The sequence below is a fragment of the Clarias gariepinus genome, chromosome 12 (genome assembly GCF_024256425.1).
Source record: "Clarias gariepinus isolate MV-2021 ecotype Netherlands chromosome 12, CGAR_prim_01v2, whole genome shotgun sequence".
Classification (NCBI taxonomy): domain Eukaryota; kingdom Metazoa; phylum Chordata; class Actinopteri; order Siluriformes; family Clariidae; genus Clarias; species Clarias gariepinus.
In genome coordinates, this window is record NC_071111.1 from 26,043,590 (window position 1) to 26,069,475 (window position 25,886).

Genomic DNA, 25,886 nt, shown 5'->3' on the forward strand with positions numbered 1-25,886 from the left:
ACCGGCAGAAGTAGACTAATGATTATTAATTCGTCTGGAAAAACAACAAGGAGTCTGACTCTGACCATTTTAATAATTCATCGATAAATTAGTGATCTTATTGGTTTCGGCTTTAGTGATGAAGGTGATCATGTCATCTCGTCGTCTCCGCAGCCGTGGATGCGCGTGTAATTCACTTTTCGAATTACGAATTACATCGTCTAAAATTAGACATCTAAAATCTTTTCCATTAGTTTCTATAAAAGCAGACATTTCGCTTTCTATAACTGTAGGAAATATTTCATCTCTAGTATATTTCATGATATTATGTGTGCATGAGAACAGAGTCTTTTCTTTCTTTGACCTCGACACGTTGCACTATCAGCAAACACATTCCTTAGTATAATCTATGTTCAGGTTATAAAACCATTGTAGGCTCCTAACTAAGAACAACTCCCAAGCTCCTGTTCTTTTCTATGTTATCTTTTATAAACATTCTGGACCAGATGTAACCGCTCCTGTGCCCTCCTTTTTTGGCTCTTTGTGTGTGTGTGCATATATATACTTCTGTCTTCCACAATAAACTTTGAAGATCTCACTGAGCACTGACTTGTGTGTTTCATTGAGGGGTTCCCTGAGCTCAGGCGGGACAACAGAATACAAGCGGAGCACTGAGTAGACTAAAGGGGGTCTACCAAAAAACAAGAAATCCTTACAATAACTATGTATTGTTCATGTCTGTGAGGCGAGTATACACAGAGTTTCGGTTCATTTTCTGACGCGCACAAGTTCACCGATACAGCATAGCGCACCCTGTTTACTTCCATTATTTTACAAAATCATAACGTTTTTGCATCATTGTGAGTGCACTTAAATAAAAGTGGAGTCCTATAAAGGCTATGTAGCTTATATAGGTTTATTCTATAGTTTTTGAACTTTAATCTGGCAAACTTTTTCTGATGCACACCATTATGCAGGCCACAAACATCATCACCTCATCTATAAACACAGATAGACACAAAGGGACTGAGGTGGGTGAGCACTGGAAAGGATTTTAAATCGGCCAATTATTGTTCAAGACTTAACTTTGTAAGCTAGGAACTGAGAAAATGTCTTTAAAAGTTGGTAAAACAATGACTTTTCTTTCACCAGTGAATACAGTACAGATAAAGAGACGTCTATACACCCCTGTAAGAACTGTAAGATTTTGGGATGTAAAGAATTATGTGATGATAAATGATGTCAGATTTCCACCTTTAATGTGATACAGCAACCGACAAAATCCATGTGAAGGACAATTAAAACATTTAAGGGGAAAAATATGTATTAAACTAATTGCATAAGTGTAAAACTTTTTTAATTCCCCTTTTTGTTGTGATACAGCACTCAGTGTTTTGGATTACGAGTCTGAAATATTAGCACATCATGATATGACATTTTTACTCCACTATCCCTTGTACAAATGCTCCAGGTCTATACATCAATGTGTAAGGGGATCTCTAGTGCACAGGGATCTTCAGGTCATTCATAGAAAAAGAAAAAGTTCTCATAGCATTTTGTCTTCTGCACTTGTTGATGGTGGCTGTAACAATGTCCCATGCTGATGCTTTGGATATTCTTTTGTAGACATTCTCCTAATTAGTACCATCCATCTATAACATCCTACACATGCTTTATAAACTCTTTAGTCAGATGAAATGAGATGATGTCAAGAAATCATACAGAACCGGTGACTCTTCATTTGTTAATCAGAACTACTTCCTTGATGACAGATGTATAATAATTAATTTTGAGTTCATTAGTTTGATTATAATTGGTTAACATTTTCCATTAATGTCATTGATTGCTGTAAGACATTAAAGGTGGAATACAATCAAAAAGAAATGGTAAAGGGGTGTCTAGACTTTATGTCCACTCCTCATTTCTAAATTAAAGTAAAGCTGTACCTACTGTATATATTAATAGCCTGAAAGCTTGTAGTAAATGTTTTTTCCCATTTTTATTTCCTGGAGAAATTACATTTCCAAACTATGTATGTTCACAATGAGAAATTTCTTAAAAAATCGGTGAATTTAATAAAATGATAAACTTCTCATATTAAATATATCAATTAGTTAAAAACTAGGGAAAGACTGTTTGTTTTTCCTCCACTTTATTTTTTATTAGTGAATATTATGACTATAAAAAGTTAAAAGTTTAGAGTGAGAGAGTGTGAGTGAGGCTCCATGTCCTCTGAGACCGGTAGAGAGACTCTGTCCCTCCGACATGGTGTCAGGTGTGTGTCGGAGGATGGAGTACAGCTGGAGGAGGTGCTGCTAGTGGTACTGACCACCTTCTATAGAGGGACTATCGAGAGCATCCTGAGCGGCTGCATCACTGTCTGATTTGGGAATTGTGCCATATCGGACCGCAAAACCCTACAGCGGATAGTGAGGACAGCGGAGAAGATCACGGGGTCTCTCTCCCCTCTATTGAAGACATCTACACCACACGCTGCATCCGCAAAGCCACCAGCATTGTGGCTGATCGGACACACCCCTCTCACACACACTTCACACTCCTGCCATCTGGAAAAAGGTACCGAAGCATTCGGGCACACACATCCAGACTGTGCAACAGCTTTTTTTTTACAAGCCATCCGTCTCCTCAACAAAAAGGGACTGGACTGATAAACACAAACACACACACACACACACACACACACACACACACACACACACACACACACACACACACAAACATTATCTTAACTCAACTACCTCAAAATATTGGGACTGGATTGACTAATCAACACAAGCGCAGACACACTGACCTACACCACCAAATTATCGTACACACCAACCTGTAAATGCTTCACTGTTTATCTTTTGCACAATGATCATTACTGGACTAATTTTGCACTAATTCCTCAATTCTTGCTGCTGTTTTAAGGAATGTTTACGTTTATCCACTACCTCAACACCATATTTTATGTTCTGTTATGTCGTGGTTGCGCACTGTCACTTTGTTGTTGCTCTTGTTTGCACATTTGCACGTGCACTTTATGTTGTCTATAAAACCTGTAGTTATACTTAGCTAGTTAGTTTTTGTTAATTTATGTTGTAATTTATGTTAGGTCTCTCTGTCCTGTCTCTGCTAGCCGGCTAACTAGGCCTCTTGGTTAGCTAGTTTAGTGTCTCTGTTAATTTATGTTGTAAATTTATGTTGCATGTAGCACCTTGGTCCTGGAGGAACGTTGTTTTGTTTCACTGTGTACTAACTGTATATGGTTGTAATGACAATAAAGCCTACTTGAACTTGAACTTAAACTTGAAGAGCAGGTAGGAGACGGAAATATCTACTTTGTCTCCAGGATGAACAAAGCGGTGGTGGTTTTACTGACCAAGAAAAAAACAGAATACGAGTGAAAGGCGTCATAGTCCAAATTACCCCTCTATCTGTCCCTGCAACACGCGTGGTGATCTCTAACGTGCCCCCGTTCATTAAGGATGAACAGATCATTAGGGAGCTGGCCCGCTTCGGGAGGTTCGTCAGCACTATGAGAGCTATCCCGCTCAGGTGTAAGAGCTCCAGCGTGTAACAGCGTGATGATTTTAAACAACCAGGAGGGGACATTAAACGTGAATTTTAAGTGTAAGGACGGGGACAGTAGTTACACTATCTTTGCCACCACGGAGCGGCTGAGGTGCTTTGAGTGTGATGATGTTGGACATAAAAGTCTGAGCTGTCCTCATGGAGCTGTGCAGACGGGGAGCTCAGGGGACGACATGGACGGGATACAGCAGCAGCGCCGCAGGGACAGACAGCAGGAGGACACGGGGGAGACGGAGCCTGCAGCGGGCCTCACCGACCCCCAGAGCAACGACACACCGCAGTCAGAACTCACAAAAGGTCCGTCCTGAACACACTGACACCACAGATAGAAACACTGCACCCAGCGCTGATAAACACAACGCAGACACAGAAAACACCGCAAGTATAAAACACCACGTCCCTACAGACAATACCGCTAACAGTAACCCTGTCCCTAATGTCTGCTCTGATACACACCAACAAGAGGAAAAATACAACTACTGGCAACCGGCAGAACACAAAACACTACAGTGAGCATGAGGGGTAAAAGACAGGAGGAATCACACCACACAGAAACATCAACAAAACGGAAAACCTGCAGCCAGTAACTGAGCACAAGACTGTAGGAGAGTGAAGAGCAGAGTGCAGCACCACACACACACACACAGGGAGTACGACACACACACACATACACTCACACACACACAGGGAGAACCACACACACACACACATACTGTACACACATACTGTACACACACACACACACATACACACACACAGGTTTTTACAGCTGACTGAAAGAGGGAAGAGACAGGGGGTTAACACACTTTTTTCCAGGGAAAAGTAAAAAAGCTCAAAACTCTCACATCAGGTAAGAAGAAACTGAAAGCTGCTCCCAGTAAGGAGAGAATACAGGACATGGACACGGACAGTAGCCTGGGTCAGAGTAACACAATGAACACACACACAGTCTCATGACCACAGAGTGTGAGACTATGAACAGGAAAACCGTAAATAGTTTCTTTCCTTAAATTGTTTCACAATAAAATGTTTAAAATCTCTAAAACTCTCTCTCTCTCTCTCTCTCTCTCTCTCTCATTTCAGACATCATTCCTTCACGTGTAAAACAAAACCCTGTGTACATCATTTTAATCAAGTTCAATTAAAAGTCCAAGTAGTAAAATCAGTTTTTTTTTCTATGAAGCACACCTAACGTGTGTGTGTGTAGGTAAAGTACACACACACATATTCTAATCATCTCCATCATCCTCGTAATCATCCTGTCTTTCTTTTCTATTCAGTCTTTCTCTAATGCTTACTTGCACCACAAACCCCCTTCATGTCTCTGTCTCCAGGATAACATTCACCCTCCCCTCCTGATACTCTGCCTCCCAATGGGGCTCAGCGCTGGGAATAAACACTTGTAAAACAACCATAAAGCGCTACAGTGTCCTTCAGCATTGTACAGAGACAGAGGAAGAGACGAAGAGTGAGAGTAAATCTTATCATTTGAAATTAGTTGCAGCAGTTTATTACAAAAAGAGGAAAAATAATGAGTGATGCTGACCTTCTGACTTCACTTATCACTCAGTAATAAAGCTTCTGCTGGTCTGTTTGATCAGAACAGTTTAGTTTCCAAGCAGCAACAGTAAACCACTATCTTGTATTTACAGTAGATGGCTGTAGTGAAAACCTCTATAATCTCTATAAGCAGCTAAAGCAGGCAGATGATAAACACTGCAGTGATCAGTCGTGTCCTTTCAAGCCATTGTACACAAGTCTGTCAGTAAAAACATGTAAGGTGGAGATAAGCAGGCAGAACAACAGAACCTCACCGTGGCTGTCAGAGACGGGACGAGTTTATTGATTGCCAAATGCTGTAAAACACGGTGTTGTGTGTTAGTACATTACTGTGGAGTGAGCTGAGGGCGGCTGACCCAGAGATTGGGAGCATCAAAAAAGAGTCATTAATCAAGATGACTTAATCAAAGATCACCGTTAAAGTGTCCTTCTGAACGAACTATGAGCATCTTTCAAATAAATACCATTAATTCAATTAAATATACAGGATTTAGAAAAATTAAAAATATAAAATTCAAATTACATTTAACAGCTGATCAAAAACTAGTTCCAAACATTCCATAACTGTTTTCCTAACACACACAGACTCATATGAATACACTTAAAAGTGTGTTCTCTCACTTCAAATCCATCAATATTACAATCTAGAGGTTGGAAGTCAACATTATTTACATTTTTAACAAATCAAAGTGTTCTTAATGTCTTCATATCATTAACCAGGTTAACTACATTCTGCATTCTGTACTAAAGAGTTAGTAAAACAAGTTAAGAGCAAAGAACGTAAATCATATATTTTTGCCTAATTCTTGGACTAACACATTTCTGAACGCAATCCCAATCATGTAAACACTCGGGAGTGTGAGACTGGGAGGTGAAGACTTAGTGAGTGAAGTCTGGACCTATTAGAAGCTGGAGACGTTCTCCTGTCAGGACCGAGCAGAACCTCACTGATTCCTGTACAAGATTGCAAAAGATAATCAAAACTACTGTAGGGATGTTAATCTTTAATCATTGTTTGATTACTGCTAATAAATTAACCAATTAAAATTGTACTCATCTATAGCATTAGTGTACCATAATAATGCTCCTTAGCTCCCATATTTATTAATCTCTACACTACAAGAGAGCGACCTTGTATTTTGTAAAGCTAATTAAAGCTTCATCATAACTACAAAACCAGTCCACAGTGAATAACCAGGAGACAGTAGAGGTGAGTATCTTTATTCCTGAGTGTGAGATGAGTGGAGTTGTATTTGCACTGAGCAGCTGGATGTACAGAATGAGGCTGAAGTGCAGAGCCCTGCTGAGGGTCCGAGGCTGATACTCGCTCAGGTAAATCGAGTCGTCGGTGAGCAGCACGTGCAGAAACACCTTGTCGAGTTCCTCAGAAACCACGACACACGACTCGTAGTAGTGAATCCGCTCGTGCACGTCCCGGTGAGAGTGTCTCTTCAGAAACGTCTCCAGTTTGCTGTTGTTCCGACAGAGAGAGAAGTGTCCGAGATGGGACTGGACATGGAGTCCACCTGAGTCAGTCTGCTCCACACTGCCTTCCATCATCTGCTCTCACACACATCAGCTCATTTACTGTGTGTGTTTCTCACACACTCCTCACACACTCCACACACACACAGCTCTGATCTGAAAGGCTCCACACTGTAGTACAGAGAGGTTTAGACTGAAAACAGTCCCTCAGGGAAGTGCTGCTCAGAACTCAGGGGAAACACACACTCACACAGATATATTATCGGAAATAAGCAAACACATCAAAAACACTTCTAAACGGTAAACAAATTGTTAACATTATTGTTACTATTACAAATGAGTGTTTTTTGTCTACAACAGAACAGGTATGCGCACCAGCGCCCTCTTGTGGATGTAACAGGTCCGACATTGTGTGACTTTACAGTTATCATTAATATGTGGAAAATGTGCTCATGATACCAAGACTTCTTATTTAGAGCTGCATTAAAAAACAATGGTGAAGAAAAATAAGCTTATAAGGAATAAAGGTGTGAAGATGAATAAGAATTAAATGATTCTGATGGAAGAAATACTGAACTCTAGCCGTGCTCTGTAGGTCCTCTCCCATTAAACACAATCAAACACAATCACAAACTGCTAACTTTGGATAGTATTTTATTACAACATATCTCTATATCTTTGGTATAATATATAACTCTATGGTGCAATACATATATAACCCTATAAGTCGAATGTACAATGTGTGCAATACAGTCTCTGAAAATGTGCAATACACTATGTATAGTTTATGTCTAAATTCCTGCATAATATATCTCTGACTGATCTTATTTATATTCATGTATATACACATACACACCCTCATATTTATATTACTATGCTATCTCTGTGGCTTAAACGGGACATGGGTCCTAATTTCGTACCAGAACAAGGAAGTGTGCTGGTATGACAATAAAGAATCCTTGAATCCTTGAATCTTGAGTTGAAGCAGACTGGATAGCAGATAGTGAGATTATAAATCCCTTCTATAGTGTGCTATATGGTCAAAATGCTTTTTACACCATCAGAAGAATTCTCCAATTTTCTTTCTACTCAGGCTACACAGGTGTTTGTTCAGTCCGTTGTTATTTCAAGACTGGACTACAGCAACTCACTCCTGACAGCTCTGCCCCTGTCCACCCATCATCCTCTGCACCTGATCCAGAATGCAGCTCCACATTTTGTTTTCAATCTTCCTAACTTCTCCTACACCACCCAGCTTCTGCACTGGCTTTCTGTAGCTGCCTGCATCAACTTCCATATCCTGATGCTTGCCTACGAAGCTAAAAATGGCCTACACTTACCTCTCAGCTCTAATCACACCGCGCACTAAACTATGTTCCCTCAGATCCTCCAGCACTGCTCACTTAGAAATTAAGGAAAACATACATTTAGACTGTAAAAAAAAACTCTCTTTGAAAATTAGGAAATTCTATGGAATTGTCACTTTTAGGCATAAAAAAAAAAAAACTACTGATAATGACAAAAATAGGAGTGATAATAATATTAAAAGTTTTGGTGTCTATTTACTTCGTGCATGTCTGTGTAGAGTTAGCATAAGAACTAGAGTTGCCGTTAGCAAGGACTGACCATGACATCACTTTCATCTCAATCAACTGCTGAAACCCAGATTACAACTCATTACATATAAACTTGTACGATTCTCTTCATAATAGTTCAAGTGGATGTGAAGGGGCATCGCGGGGGTAAAATAAAAATGAGAAATCAATCCAAATACAAACAAAAATTTCACATCTGTGTATTATTCCACTTACACAATACACATGCTCTCAGACAATGGCTTAGAGTGTTGTTTCTAAACCACTTTACATACAGTACACTGCCTGGCCAAAAAAAAAAAAAAAATCCTTCTCAGACTCTAAGATTTCAATCAGTTATCTTTAAATGATTATCGTCAAAATGATTCTTCATGCTCCCAGAACCACTCTTTCACAGTTTTCACATTATTTGTACTAGTAAGAAAAAAAAGCCCTATTATACCTTTAACTCCTGATGAAAAAAATAACCCAGCTGTTAAAACACGGGCTAAGATAGTTTCAGCGGTTAACCCAGTTAATTTGTTGAAAATATTTTTTGAGATTCTGTAATTGACTTAAATATGAAAGTAATTGAGTTAAATACTACAGTCTATAATGTACATTAGTAGCAGAAATTTAGATACGGTTTCCTTCCTGCACAAGATGAATATCTACTCAATTTGTAAGGGACCACCACTAGAGGTCACTGTTTTGTTTGTGTAGTTTTGTTTGGCAGACTAAGTTTCCCAGAAGGCACCTCGGTCACGTGATGCGGGTGCTCACCTGAACCGAGGTAGCTCATTAGATCTTCTATAAATAGCTGTTTATTTTGGGCAACTGGGTCGATCATTGTTTGTATTCACTGTCTCTGATGTGGGCTTTTTGGTTTGTATTTTAATTTTGTCTAACTAACCCTAGGAACCCTAGCTCCTCCCAAGGCTCTAGTGTAGAGATCATAAGTGTGATCGCTGTGTTTTAGTGTGTGTGGAGCTGATTCCGTATCGTGAAGTGTTGTGTTAGTATCAAGTTTTGTGAGTATTGTTTGTGTCCCTAATGTGTTATTCCTGTATGTGTAGCTATGGGGTATGTTTAGCTAGGTGTCAGTTTAGATATTTGGACGTTTAGCTCCTAGCCTTTTCCATCATGTTCTCTCTGGTCTCGTCCTGTCTGTGGTCTTGTCTTGTTTCAGCTCCATGCCTAGTTTGTTTGTGCGCTCTTAACCTCTTATTTAAAGCTACAGAGCCTATATTATGTGTGTAAACCTAAAGAGCCTGTGTAACGCTCTGGAGCCTATGTTATGTGTAATGCTACAGAGCATAGGTTATGTAAGCTCTGTCTTTAGTTGGAGTTCTTGACTTGTTTGATTAGTTTCTTTTATTTAATGTCTTGATTAGTGACTGTTTTGGGTAAATAAAGACTTTTTTTTAATACCACCATCCCCCTCTGCGCCTATGCCTACCTGTAAGGCCACATTAACAACAGCCTAGTACCCCTAGATCATGACATTTTTTCGTTAATTTCTCTAGATTATAGCAATAACAAAATATATTAATACATTTTCTATAACTGCAGTGCACAGACATTAAAGCTAGTTTCAAATCACAGGTTTATATTCATAAACTCTTTCTGATACATTAGCAATAGTGCCATCATACCCATGGACTTGTAAAGCAGGTGCTCAGCATTAACGTTTGTGTGTGGGTAAATCTATGTTTTAGAAATGTCTATGTACTGAACAGAAATGTCCTATCTGAAATGTCATTTTTTACTGTATGACATTTTACATTGCAGCAGAAGAGCTGCACTTCACTACACGCAAGACACACTACTTGGCACAGTGTCACACTGCTCATCAAAATCATGCCACATAGCATTAAAATAAACAAAGAACCATCTACATACTGAGGCACAAAATAATCTTGATCATAATTGGTGACTGACTAAATACTTATTTGCTCCACTGTATAACATTTGTACTACAGATAACACTGTACCTAAGCCTTTTGAACAGATACCCCCAACACACATGTGTGCACATACAGGTATACACATATACATACACACACAATAAAATAATGTTTCAAAAGCACTGCCTTTTGAATTGAAGTGTGGGGAACATATTTTTCTGGCGATCAGGAAAATCTGTTTCCCCCTCCCTACTGGCTGTGAAAGTATCAGGGATGTCTGAAACTGACTCAGAGATATGTGTGCCCGTAGCAAAGATAAAATAGCGATCAGAATGGTTTAAAAAACACTGTCTTTTAAATTAAATCAGGAAAATCGGTTTCAATTCAATTTTATTTGTATAGCGCTTTTAACGATTTACAGTGGTTAATCAATCGGACTGTAGGTCCTACCGTCGCCGCGCTCGGCGGTACCGTTTGGCTTTGTGCGTTTGCTGGCTTTTACCGCTGAGTGGCGCTATATAACTACAGGCTGACGCCTCATGCCTTAGTTCATTCTCTGCTGGATTAATGAGACACAGAGTTTTAGAACTGCACGTAGTAGCGGATAAAATCAAGTAAAACATTGTAGTAAAACAAATTTATAATCACAGAACTAAAATGACGATACAAATGTAGAATTTAAATTAAATTAAATCTTATTAGGATCAAATTTAAACAAAATAAATGTTAACACAGTGAGCCTTTAAATTTTATCACGTGTAATTGGAAAAGACGCGTGTAGGGTTTTGTGTCGTCTTATATCTTGTGTTCTTTAAATTTATAGTAGATTTATTAACTAAAATAAATGACCATAAAAATTATAACATTGTCAGGACGTTCTACTGCGTCAGCTGATGTTGGTCATTCAGCCCCGCTTGTGTTTGTGCGTTATTATAAGAATGAAATGCAGTAGACTGTTATGATCTGTAACGGATTCGACCCATGTTGCACGGGCGGCACCATAAAGCACGGACACGAGGAGAGGTCTTACGGGAAAAGAGTAATTTATTTAGGCAAAATGGGGAAGGAAAGTGTTGAAGGGAGAAAGGAAAGAATGGGATAAAGGTTGTGCATGTGCAGTTCCGGGGGCTGTGCCACACTGGCATGCGGGCACACAGCTGATGCTAAGTGTTGGTGCGAGTGGCAGAACTGAGCACGCGGAGGCAGCGCTCCTGCACGCTCCCTCGTGACGGCGCTTCTCCCGCTGTCGATGGCCGGCGCGAGTTCTCGCTGACGCAAAAACCTAACCACACTTTTCCTCTTCGGCAGCGGGGCTGCGAGGGCGGGCGCGGTACGGGAGTGAAGATGCCGCGGGAGCTCGCGCAGCTCTTTCTCGCGCTGTCCTCAGCGCGGAGATCAAAGGGCGGAATTCTAGTGCCCTTGTTTAAAGCGCCTGGGCCGCGTCACATCTCCCCACTGACATGCTTCTTTCATATTCTCCATTACATCACGTACTTCCCAGACCTCAGACAAACCTCCGCGCCTTGCTTTTATAATGCGGAGCAAGCCCGAGATCATATTAACGTTAATTATCGCCAGCCGGCACAAATACGCGGCTCCCGTCCCTTTGCTGCCTATTCAGGGAGCCTACGGAGTGAGGGAGTAGTTATAGTAGATTTGGGCGTACACCCATCACACGCGCACGCCGTGGCAGATCATCATAATTGTCCTAAACTTGTATTTCATAAGGTTTTCCGAGCGGTGGTACAGCGCAACGGGGGTCATTATTTACTATTAAACATTAAACGAATTTACAAAACTTAATGCGTGCGATTAAGCGCTGATTCTACGTAGGAAAGTAAAGAAGAGGATCCTGATGCTCAACATTCCGGAGACCAAACCCCATTTAAATTAAATTAACAAATATTGCATGTAAATAACAATAGCCCACGTTTAAAACAGCATTTTATTTAGATTATAAAAAAATAATCCTGCATCTGTTTTAGGTGTTCCAGCTGCCACTGTTCTAGAATTTAAATTAAATCAAATCTTATTAGGATCAAATTTAAGCACAATAAATGTTAACACAGTGAGCCTTTTGATTCTATCACTTGTAGAAAAAAAGCGTGTATGGATTTATGTCATCTTATTTCTTGTGTTCTTTAAATTTATAGTAGATTTATTAACTGAAATAAATTACCATAAAATTAAAACAGTGTTAGGACGTTCTACTGCGTCAGCTGATGTCGGTCATTCCGCTCCGCTTGTGTTTTTGCGTTATTATAAGAATGAAATGCAGTAGACTGTTATGATTTGTAACGGGTTCGACCCATGTTACTCAAACAACTCAGTTCAGGTGTAAGTAAATGTCTGTGCTGTTTGGGGGAGGGACGTGCTAATGATTTGTTCGGCTCTGTGTGTGTGTGTGTGTGTGTGTGAGAGAGAGAGAGGGGGGTGTCGCGGTCGTTTTCAGTGAAACAAAGGCTCAGCTGAAAAATGTTAGGCACATCAGTCACTTAACCCCCAATAAAAGGTATTTGAGTGTTATGATAGTTGTAATATAACAGATGCGCACTGAATACTAAACCAGGCACGGAGATTAATGAACCAAGATAGCCCCCATACCCGTTTAAAAAATAAATAAATAAATAAATACCAAATAATATTATTGTGTATAGACTGATTAAAAACAATGCAATTTATGCTATCATAAGGAAAATAACAAGTTCTTCCATTCCAATGATTAAAAAAGGTAACAATGTCAACTTTAGAATCTAGAATCCAGGAGATTAAAATTACACAAATTGAAATCACTGAAAGTCTCCAGAAGAGCCTCAGATTCAAGAGGTTTTTAAAGTGTGGAGAGGTCCATTACAGTTTCTCTGAATGTATAGGTGAGAACAGCCGATTCACACCTGGGGAGGGTGAATCATTTGTATTTGAATGTTGTCTGGCATTGTAAAGCACTATAGTGACACTAAAAGAACAACCCAGGATTAATAGGAATTCTTATACTGCATAAACATTATTTAGCACAAAAAAATTCCTCGCGCTCGGGAAAACTATGCGTGCGGTTGAGCGCTGGTTAGACTATAGGAAATTAAATCGGAGGGTTTTTATTTAGACTATTAAAAAAATAACCTGCGTCTATTTTTAGGCGTGCCAGCTGCCACTTTTTAGTTAGAAGTTTTCAATACAAAGCTTATAATGCCCACATGACATGACGGAATAAGGCACGGCTGGTGATGATTGGGGTTTGTTGGGTTACAGTGGATTTTACTACGCGGTGTGAGTGCAATGGCCATCCGTCTGCTCGCGCTGACTCTGCTCTCCGCGGATGGCCCCCTCCCACCTCTCGCTCCTTTGAAGTCACCGGGGCGCGTTCCATTTGCCCTGCTTGCATGCTGCACTTCCGCGTTGTTGCACGCGCGCTGCATACACAGCGCGTAGTAAAATCCACTGTAGCCCAACAAACCCCGAGTATTTTATAGCGCGGGGTGCAAGCCCGGGCAACCATAGTAACGATAGCTCACCAGTCATGTGTAATTCTGCGGTCCCGCTGCTTCGCATGTCTGAAGGGGAGGCCGCCTAACTAGTGAGCGAGGAGCGATATTGATTTGGGCGCACGCCGTGACAGGCTGAAAAAACTGCTGTCAGATTAATGTGCAAAAACTATATAATAAAACTATATAAGACTACATGCCTTTATAAGACTTAACTTTTATTTAAGCGCACTCACAATAACGAAAAAACGTTGTGATTTTGTAAGTGTTGTGATTTTGTAAGTGTTGTAAGCTGTGCTGCTCTGTTTTGTTTTTGGTGAACTTGAGCGCGTCAGAAAATGAACGCAAACGTTTTTTTTTAAGTCTGCTTGCTGTTTTCCAGACGCGTTCATAATCATTAGTCTACTTCTGCCGGTGCGCTCTGGAAAACTTAATGCATGCGGCTGAGCGCTGATTAAAACTATGGAGTAAATTAAAGAGGAGAATTACGATTCTGAAGTCCTGAGCCCAAACCTCATTTAAATTAAATTAACAAATACTATAAGTAAAAAAAAAAAAACAATAGCCCATGTTTAGAAACCGTTTATAAATTCTTTCCGACATGAGTTGGCCCGGTGTTATGCGCAGAGCGCCGGGAGATTTCCTGAAGCTCAGAAATCACTGGGCATTTTTTCTAAATAGCCGCTATCTTTAACAACTGATGGAGGTTTTGAGCTGTATACACACGCATTCCTGCCTAAACAACTCTTAAAACTACACCTGTGACACAATAACAGTAATATTTCAAACATTCTGCAGGCTGATATTTGGAGAAAGGAAAGAATAATGAATAAACCAGTTGTTGGGTCAAAATAACCCAACCAGGTGTTCATTTGTAAACTACATCTCATATGAGCCAACATGAGCAACCCAACAATGTGTTTAAAGTACCTGAAATAATCCAGAACTTAAATAACAATAAACAGATACAGAGATACGCTGTATAACGGTCACTGTTGTATTTACGGCAACGAGCGAAAATGTCACTTTGCGCCACCTGGCGGCCATTTTACGAATGACTTTGAAATGCAACTAATTTATTTTGGCCGCTGACGTTTTCACGCGGCGGTGAGCGCGACGGTAATAACCATTCCAATTGATCAACTACTGTACATCATCACAAAGCAGCTTTACACAATCAAAAGAATTAAGTTTGTATGAAATGTGAATGTGTATTAATCAAAATTATATGATTGTCCCTGATAAGCAAGCCTAGGACGACGGCGACAGTGGCAAGGAAAAACTCCCTGAGATGGTAATAGAAAGAAACCTTGAGAGGAACCAGACTCAACAGGGAACCCATCCTCATCTGGGTGAAAACAGATAGCAGTGATTGATGTGCATAATAATATGCGAGACTGGAAGTTCAGTATAAGAGGAGATGTGTAAGATTAAAGTCCAGTTTGTTCCTGGAGGCTCAGGTAGACTGTGAGAAATTCCAGTCCTGAACTATTGAGCGACTGAAGTCACAGGTCCTCAGAGAACAGCAGTCTGCATCAGTCGAGGACAGGACCACCTTCATGGAAAAATGGAACCAACCCCAGTCACCACACGCATTCCAGGCAGACCACACGGGGGCATCCATGTGATGAGATCTCCAACCAGAAGCAGGACTCCAGGATGAGTTAGAGAGGTCCAGCGGGCAGAGGGGGTCTGGATCACTGGCAGCTCAGGAGCGACATGTATAGCTCGACAGAGAGATAGGTAGAGAAAAAAGGAGAGAGGGAGAGAGAGAGAGAGAGAGAGGAGAGAGCAGAAAAGGAGAGAGCAAAAGAGATGGAGAAATAACAGTTAAGTATGGTCACAGTCGAACAATGTAAAAAGTGAATGTATATTTAGTGCAGAGTGCAAGCAGAGACTCCGGCAGGACTAACTATGACAGCATAACTAAAAAGGGAGAGCCAGAAGGAAACACAAACATGAGGGCTTCCAGAGATGTAAGGCAACCAATCACCTCACCATCAACAAACCTGAGTGATCAATGAGAGTGGGGAAGACAGCATCCAAACATACATACAGGTTTCCCTCCTCCTACTGGCTGTGGAAGTATCAGGGATGTCTGAAATTGCCCCAGAGACATGCGTGCTTAGGTAATACAGTGATATGTCTGTTTTATCATGGGTATATCATGGATTTCAGGATATCATGTTTCCCCATCATATGTGGGTGCTGAGATAGATAGATAAATAGATAGACAGATAGACAGACAGACAGACAGACAGACAGATAGATAGATAGACAGACAGATAGATGGATAGATAGATAGATAGATAGATGTGAATAAGATGAATAACTATGAGTGTGATGTCCTATAATCTCTGTACCTGTGTGTTTGATATGTACACCATAGAACTGGATGTTTGAGTGGGTAAAAAAAGTGTATGGTGGTTATCACGAGTACCCTTGAGTTACATGCTATAATAAATTACAAAGTATAACCTTAAATATATTTAGAATCAATCAGTATCACATCTATCATCACACAGCTAATGTACGTGTAATAAACCAACAGATTTCCAATTTGTAGCAGTGATTCGCTGATTCATCTGCAAATTACTGTATGACTGAAATACGGATAATGTTAATATTATGAACATATTTAAAATAAATAAATAATCTATTGCCTCAAAGTCTATTCTACAATGTGTGTCCACCTGTCCTGCAGAGGGCACAACCTTTTTTGTCAATATTATCACTTTTCATATTGAGTAATAATTAATATTTAATAATTCTGCATTTTACTTCAATACCTTCTAGGTCTTTTTTCAGTAGCAGTGATTAACCTTTTCATAGTGATGTGCCCACTCTTTAGGCAATAGCAAATGACATGTAGTCAAGCAGCACTTCTTCAGTAGCAACCAGGGCTGGTTCATCTGTACTGTATAATAGAATTTGCAGGCATACAAAACTGAAGTACTGATCAGATGGTCGGTGGATCAAGCCACATCTCCACCAGGGTGCCATTGTTGAGCCCTTGAGCTAGGCCCTTAACCCTATCTGCTCCAGGGGTGCCATATCGTGGCTGACCCTGCTCTCTGGTATGTGAAGATTTTTTTTTTTGTGCGCAGTAATGTACAGCATGTGACAAATAAAGGCTTAACTTAAGTTAGGGTGTCTCAATGTGATACCCATGTACAGATTATTAGGGCCCAAACACTATGAACATCAGCCCTATTACGTTACAGTGTATGAAGGGCACTCTTGTTCTTCTAAGGGTTATTATAATTAGGGCCCAAGCACTATGATATCAGCCCTATGTCATCATAGTGTGTGAAGGAGCCTCATGTTCTTCTGTTGTTGTTGTTGTTGTTCTTTCGGCTGCTCCCGGCAAGGGGTCGACACAACGGAATACCCAGTCCGCACTACAACATGGCACAGGTTATTTTTTAGAGACCGAGCACTATGATATCAGCCCTAATACATCATATTGTATGAAGGGCCCTCTTGTTTTTCTAAGGATTTTTTCCAGCCTCCAGGTCTTCAAGTAACAGGTTAGAAACTGCTGACATTAGGATGCAACTCCCAGGGCGCTCACACAAGATTTTGCTGCATAGCTTATGCACACTTGCATGTATACATGGAAAACCCAGTACACATTTACAAACTTGATTCCAAAAAAGTTGCGACATTGTACAAATTATGAATAAAAACAGAATGCAATAAAGTGGAAGTTTCAAATTTCAATATTTAATTCAGAATAGAATATAGATAACATTTTAAATGTTGAAAGTGAGAAAGTGTGAAATGAAAGTGAAATGTCATGCCAAATATTGGCTCATTTTGGATTTCATGAGAGCCACATATTCCAAAAGTTGTGACAGGTAGCAATAAGATGCCGGAAAAGTTAAATGTACATATAAAAATCAGCTGGAGGACCAATTTGCAACTTATTAGGTCAATTGGCAACATGATTGAGTATAAGAAGAGCCTCTTAGAGTGGCAGTGTCTCTCAGAAGTCAAGATTGCATAATATCATCTCTTAGAATGGCAGTGTCTCCCAGAAGTCTACAGTGCATAATATCATCCAAAGATTCAGGGAGTTTGGAACAATCTCTGTGCGTAAGGGTCAAGGCCGGAAGACCATACTGCATGCCCGTGATTTTCGGGCCCTTAGACGGCACTGCATTACATACAGGAATGCTACTGTAAAGGAAATCACAACATGGTCTCAGGAAACATTGTTGGTGAACACAATCCACCGTGCCATTCGCCGTTGCCGGCTAAAAATCTATAGGTCAAAAAAAAACATCTCTAAACATGATCCAGAAGCGCAGGCGTTTTCTCTGGGCCAAGGCTCATTTAAAATGGACTGTGGCAAAGCAGAAAACTGTCCTGTGGTCAAACGAATCAAAATTTTAAGTTCTTTTTGGGAAACTGGGACTCCATGTCATCCGGACTAAAGAGGTTCCAGACAAGGCAGATCTGCAAAGCTGTGGCAATTATAGAGGTATAAAGCTAATGAGCCATACAATGAAGCTGTAGGAAAGAGTAGTGGAAGCTAGGTTAAGGGCAGAGGTGAGCATTTGTGAGCAGCAATATGGTTTTATGCTTAGAAAGAGTACATCAGATGCAGTATTTGCTTTGAGGATGCTGGTGGAGAAGAACAGAGAAGGTAATAAAGAGTTGCATTGTGTCTTTTTAGATCTAGAGAAAGCGTACGACAGGGTGTCGAGAGAGGAGCTGTGGTGTTGTATGAGGAAGTCTGGAGTGGCAGAGAAGTATGAGCAGTAAGAGCAGGGAACAGGTGTAGGAAAATTTGGAGAGGTGGAGGTATGCTCTGGAAAGCAGAGGAATGAAGGTTAGCTGCAGCAAGACGGAATACATGTGTGTAAATGAGAGGAACCCAAGAGGAACGGTGAGGCTACAGGGAGCAGAGGTAAAGAAGGTGCAGAATTTTAAGTACTTAGGGTCAACGGTCCAGAGCAATGGAGAGTGTTCAAAGGAGGTGAAGAGGCGGGTACAGGCAGGTTGGAATGGGTGGAGAAAAGTGTCAGGTGTGTGGTACGATAGAGTATTAGCTAGAATGAAAGGAAAGGTGTACAGGACAGTGGTGAGACCAGCGATGTTCTGCGGCTTAGAGACAGTGGCGCTGAAGAAAAGACAGGAGGCAGAGTTGGAGGTAGCAGAGCTGAAGATGTTGAGGTTCTCTTTGGGAGTGACAAGGATGGATAGGATCAAGAATGAGTTCATTGGAGGGACAACCTATGTTATATGTTTTAGAGATGAAGTCAGAGAGGCCAAATTGAGGTGGTTTGGACATGTTCAGAGGAGAGAATGTAAATATATCGGTAGAATGATGCTGAAGTTGAAACTGCCAGGCAGGAGGTCTAGAGGAAGACCAAAGAGGAGATTTATGGATGCAGTGAGAGAGGACATGAAGTTAGTTTGTGTGAGAGAAGAGGATGCAGAGGATAGGGTTAGATGGAGGCAGATGATTCGCTGTGGCAAAACCCTGAAAGGGAACAGCCGAAAGACAAAGAAGTAGTATAAGTGACTTAAATATAAGTGATAATATTGATAATTGAATGTGTCCACTTGTCCTCTGCAGGTATCTAAAGGTATTGAAGTAAAATGCAGAATTATTAAATATTAATTATTAATAAAAATGAAAAGTGATAATATTGACAAAAAAAAAAGATTGTGCCCTCTGCAGGACAAGTGGACACACATTTTAGAATTGATTTTGAGGCAATAGGTCACATGACCTGAGAGGTATTGAAGTAAAATCAATGAAAATTCTTTAAAATATACAAAGCGATAATATTGACAAAATATTTTTTGCCCGCTGCAGGCGAAGTGGACAGACAATTTAGAATAGATTTTGAAGTAATAATTTGTTATCAGTGTTTATAATATTAATATTATCCGTATTTCAGTCGGACAGTAATTTGCAGACGGTCCCTAACGAGCGCAGTAGGCGACGTGCTTTCGCCGGACTTTGTTAGCGAATCCCTGCTACAAATTAGCGAATCTCCGCTACAAATCTGGTCGCCGGAGCTCGAATATCCAACGTCCAACCAACTTCACCGCGGTATTAACTTGAAAGTAACGTAATTAGTAATCTGATAACTTTTTACATGTATCAGTAATGTAAACAAGTAACAATTTTAAATAGTAATTACTCATTCGTAGTAGATTACTTTGAGTAACTTCCCCAACACTTATAATAATGCTTCACGTTTTAAAGCTTACTGTTCTAAAGCTAATGAAGTCAGAAACGCGGATATGAACCGATTTAAAGAGTCGACTCCCGAATGACTCATCACCTGTAATGAATCATTTTTCCTAAAGTGAAAGTGTTTCAGCCTCGACTCCATTTTGTGGAAGTTTTGGAAAAGTTAAAATACAAACTTTAAAGCGGAAACTGAGACATTAATGTAACACAACAGGGCCGGGTGACTAAAGGTGAGTAATTTATTTATTATTAACGACTTTATATAAGGATAATGCAGATATATTGTAAATTAAACTGGTGTAAAACTCAGATGTAGGAAATGTGTGGGATACAGGTACAACCTGAAACAGGTATTGGTCGGGTATTACTACAGTATATAATTAATAAATATACCATATATTATTGGACCATATTGGTCGGGTATCGATATCACCATATACAGTAGTTTAAAAAACTAAAGATTAAGGTAAACATTAGCTGTTAGGTAACTCTGGAACAATAATGTACATCTAATGGCAATGCTCATGTTTAATATTGTACGTGCCCAGAAGAACAAAAAGTAATTAAAAATAATAATTTTCTATTTCAATTTAAACAAATCTGAAAAGAAATGGTATTTAATATAAAAGGGCGCCCTCTGCAGGACAGGTAACCAAAGTTTAGAGCAATATCTTACATGACCTGGCTGTAACTGAAATAGAGAACTCTAGTATACTAAATGAAAAAGGGGACTCCATTTATGTTATTTATTTTTTTTCCTAACAAATATACACAAACTGTATATATACACACACTGTATATACACTCAAAATAAAAAATTCTCGTTGATCTAACCCAACACCGTTTCTTCAACCAGTTCCACGAAAATGATTTGAATAACCTGGACATGGTATGATTGAATAAACAAATAAACAGGGTTAGGTTAAATCAACCAAAGCTAATCATGTAACAATAGAAACAGTTTGTTGTGTCGCTTTAAAGCCTACTGTGTACATTTAAATGACCTTATTCTGTTACTTTATACTTATGCAAAACACCAACATCCTAAATACTTGAAATTTCTTATTTGAATTAACTTTATTCTTCTCGGTTCAACTAAAATAAAACACATGCTTTCAAATAATCAATTGGAAAAATGCATTTATTCAAGATGTCAGGAGAAACAAGCAAACTGCTTTTAAACACTTTAAATTGTTGTTTTCAATGCTGTTATAAAACATTTAGTAATTTTCCTTTTTTCATATTCAGTGCAGTTACTTATTTTCAGTCAAACAAATATTAGCAGCATTCAAATGAACCAAAAAAATAAAAAAAAAATCCTTTTAACTAGCTCTATTAAGTCACAGTTCTATTTAACAAAGCAAATTTTCCAGATTCTGTATTTCCAAAAATAAAAGCAACTGTAACTTACATTAGGAAGATTCACAGGAAATAAATAAAGGGGAAAAACATAGCATAAATATTATTGCAATAAAAATACTGAATAGTCTGGTACTGATATTCTTTGCTGCCATGCCCCCCTTCCTTTTGAAGACTCTGATTAGCTGAGTGGAGTACTGATCAAGCTGGAAACTAAAGAAATAGTGGTAATCCTGATGAATTCAGCACTTAACTACAACACAAAGTCACAACAACTTATAGTTATTATACACTGCCATCTCAGTTAGCATTTCAGATCAAGTTAGCAAAGCACTGTGAGCTTAAAGTGTAATTCATGCCATAATGGCCATGGTCTAACCTGTAATGTTTGAGCAGGAGGGACCTTGAGGATGCTGATCTAGAACATTCTTTGCACTGCCACATCAAAGCCCTGAAGGCCCCCTGCTATGGGGAAAAAACATAGCAAAAATATTATTGCTATAAAAATCTGAATAAGATTTAATTATTTGACTAGGGTTGTGCCAATATTGTTTTTTTTTTTCTTTATCAATCAGTTTCCCTATAAAATCTTGATCATCATCATATCTATTTAGGCAAAATACTACCACACTACATTTCTAGCCTATTTTCATTAAGTTTAACGAGTAAACACATTTTTTATATTCATTAAGTTCAACGAGTAAACACATTTTATATAAAAAATAGGAAATGTTGCACGTTAACACCAAAAATAATCAAAAACAGTTTAAAATAGTTATAACTCAGAGATAACTATTATGTTGTTTAAAAAGGCTGAATATACTGATAATGTTAGTGTATTAGTAAGCAACGTGTTTAATTCCAATTTGGCCGGGAGAAAATTCATACTGTACCGCCGCCCTCACCTTGCGCTGTGTCCCTCACTCACTCCTCCTCTAGTGTGCGCGCACGCGTCCATGATCATACCAATACTTTATACGATATACTGTAAGAAACGTATGTGATTTTACCACTAACATATCAATCGCTTACCACTATTTTGAAGGATACCAGTTGCTTCTGGAACAGTGCAGTGCAAACAGTCTGGCGCTTCTGTGACTAACAACCACACAGCTAAGCTAGTTTGAACAATGCTAACCGTCAAATGTTTAGCATGGTAAATTTAAGTTAAGCTCAGAAATGTAGTTCTGAAGACGAGTTTACTAACTCAGATTAAACCACAACCCATTCACCCATCAACTTTTAACATTATGATATATTTTATAGAGACATATGAATCTTACCTAACATAAGATGTCCTTTTCAGCACGAAGTTTTCCTCAGGTAGATGCCGAAACCCGCACATGCGCAGTGCACAAAATAAGACGGGCCAAACAGGACGAAACAGAATCACATTAAGATAACATAAAACAGCTTAGTAAATTTGATGTGAAGGGTTTTTAAGTAGGATTAACCTAACTCACTCACGTATTTTTATAAAACAGGTATTTATTGGATTATTTAAACGTTATCTGCCTTCTTTAAATGAACTGCAGCAAAAAAAAAAAAACATTTTTTTGAGTGTATACTCACCTAAAGGATTATTAGGAACACCTGTTCAATTTCCCATTAATGCAATTATCTAATCAACCAGTCACATGGCAGTTGTTTCAATGCATTTAGGGGTGTGGTCCTGGTCAAGACAATCTCCTGAACTCCAAACTGAATGTCAGAATGGGAAAGAAAGGTGATTTAAGCTATTTTGAGCGTGGCATGGTTGTTGGTGCCAGACGGGCCGGTCTGAGTATTTCACAATCTGCTCAGTTACTGGGATTTTCACGCACAACCATTTCTAGGGTTTACAAAGAATAGTGTGAGAAGGGAAAAACATCCAGTATGCGGCAGTCCTGTGGACGAAAAATGCCTTGTTGATGCTAGAGGTCAGAGGAGAATGGGCCGACTGATTCAAGCTGATAGAAGAGCAACTTTGACTGAAATAACCACTCGTTACAACCGAGGTATGCAGCAAAGCATTTGTGAAGCCACAACACGCACAACCTTAAGGCGGATGGGCTACAACAGCAGAAGACCCCACCGGGTACCACTCATCTCCACTACAAATAGGAAAAAGGGGCTACAATTTGTACGAGTTCACTAAAATTGGACAGTTGAAGACTGGAAAAATGTTGCCTGGTGTAGGGTTTTTAACGTGATAATGACAATGAAGGACTGCCGGCATTCTCCACCATTATGTGTAGGGTTTACATAATAAAGACAACGAATGACGGTCGCATTGTCCACCAATAAATGTAGACGTTTTAATGTGGACACAATGCCAATTGCCACAATGCTTTTTCCAATCCTTCACTATTAAGATGTAATGTTTAGCTCTGGGTTAGAGTTGTATCGAATCTTAAACGATTCGGGTTAATTTGATTATCTGAAACAAAATTTATAAAGAACCGTTTATCGACTACCCGTCCACCGTTAAGCACAATTTAGTGTCTCTTACCAGTTCTGCTTATCACGTGGCCCACGACAATAACACAAAATCTAGTATTTAGCAATTATGAGCAAGGTAACAAGATCTGGGCAAATGTTTAGACTTTAAAATACATGACCAAGACAACAATTCTTTATAAAGAAACGAAAATGTATTTGACTAATCTACGATACATAAAACTACACTACTTGCCGTATGCCGTTGTTCATTGAAAGAAATAACATAAACATAAATAGAAACAGAAATAAAATGTTTAATGGTACCAACTAAATCAGACTTCGTGGTTGGATTTGATACTTTGAGTTTACTGAATTTATTTAGATTTTGTAATATAATGAAACCTGTTTTTTTTTCTATAAGGACCTTTTGAACCATTAAACATTTTATTTCTATTTATTTTGTTTTGCTGGCGAAATACATTTTACTTCCTGTCACTACTACAGCTGTCACGTGCCTACAATTATTGCCTATTATTATTGCTTAGAGTTAATTATAATAGTAATATATTTGATCATAATAAACCTATGAATTCATGTGCTATTATATTATTTAATAGAGATTATGTAGTGTAGCGCAATGTGTGGCGGGGGTGGGGTGGAGGCATTTTAGCGCATAACCCCATTATCAAAGACGTCTACTTGGTGTTATGCGCTAAAATGCTCCGGTATCAAAGTAGACGTCTTTGGTATTAAAAGTGCTATAGAAGTGCTATGTCTACTACCCTGGGTCACGTGACTGACGAATGGCTTAAGTTCTGGCTCGATTACTTTTCCTGTATTAAATTTTACTCCTTGAATTTCACACCTTAAAATGGACTGAAGAGAATTTCATGCAAAATTCAGAGCACTTAAATTCAAAGATGTTGCTTAAATAAATATATATGTAAAAAAAAAAATCATGTAAATAGAACCTGTCTGACAAAGTGAAGCACGTTCACTGTGGCACTGCCTATTATTAGGTTTAGAGCCAATTACTTTTTTACCTAGGGCCGATCTTTCTTATTGCCAGCTTCATAAAACTTGCTGGGTGTCCAGCTTAGAGCAAAACATGATCTATTGTGTTTTTGTCAGAGTTTAGTAGAGTTTAGCCAATTTTTATTTCAAAGGTCAGTCCTTGTGTCCTGGCTGATTGCTTAATTCTGTAACACAGAATTTTTTTAATCCAAAGGATGACTGTTGTTGTTTAGGTCAAAGATGTAAAAATTATTGTGTGGAAGTTTAACCTAACTAAATTTGAATTTAACTACACATTTGTTTTTTTTCCAGGAGTGTAATCCACAGAGATCAGACTCTTCAGGATCTGCTAGTTTGTAGATAAAAAAATTCAAAGATGGAGACTGATGATCTGGACACTGATAATGTGTCTCCACCCTGTAAAAAACGGTAATCTACTATAGAATTATGGACATTAAATATCCATATCCAAATTACTAAGTGATCACATATAAAATAAGTCATTTGAAAGTGTGAATAGTAAAGTGTTTCACTATTATTGACAAAAAATATTCTGTTCAATGCAAGTAAAATTTATCTCTCAATAAATTAACAAGTTCAAATAATGTTGTACAGTAAACTCCAGGGAGAGAGATCAGGATCAGCAGCACCCAGCTGTATCTCCATGAAGAGTGATGGGTCTATGGATCAACCTATTGATTTTAAAGCTGGAGATTCCTCACCTCTACACAGGTAACGTCTCCTCACTGTTAATGTCACTGTTAAAGGGAAATTCATCTAGATAAATAGGACGGCAAACTAAATACTAAAACCACATTATTGTTATCTTTAATTAAGCCACTATTAAGTGTCCAAAGATTTTTTGTCTTAAATAAGTTTTTTGTTTCTTAAAAACGTGCTCATAGTACATTTATAATGAAAGGCTCTGCTTAGCATACTGTATTTTAGATGCTGAAAGGACACCAAAACCAAACTCATCAATAATGAACTTGGAAATCTTGCTATATTAAATAGTAGGAGTTACAAAAAGAGTTTGTCCCGGAGGATGGTTACAGAGTACACCACCCCATACTAAATGTATACAGTGGAACCTTGGATTGCGAGCCAAATTTGTTCCAGAAGCGTGTACGTATATTAAAACACCCATAAACCAAAGCGAATTTTCCTATAAGAAATAATAACCACTCAGATTATTTGTTCCACAACCCAAAAAAATAAATACATAATAATAAGTAAAAATAAAACAAATTAACCGGCACTTTATGTTTGAAGAGAATCGTGACAGAGCAGTGTCTCC

General features: G+C 38.9%; 2 protein-coding genes across 2 annotated transcripts in view; one reads left to right on the top strand and one right to left on the bottom strand.

The window, feature by feature from the left end:
* Window positions 1–25,886, top strand: part of LOC128534119 (NACHT, LRR and PYD domains-containing protein 12-like) — a 483,267-nt gene that overhangs the window by 218,694 nt on the left and 238,687 nt on the right. The gene's annotated exons all lie outside the window — the stretch shown is intronic.
* LOC128533832 (uncharacterized protein C12orf56-like) lies at window positions 6,145–6,717 on the bottom strand. The gene has a single exon (XM_053508089.1). The coding sequence runs from the start codon at window positions 6,691–6,693 to the stop codon at window positions 6,250–6,252; it is 444 nt and encodes a 147-aa protein (XP_053364064.1). The 5' UTR covers window positions 6,694–6,717; the 3' UTR covers window positions 6,145–6,249.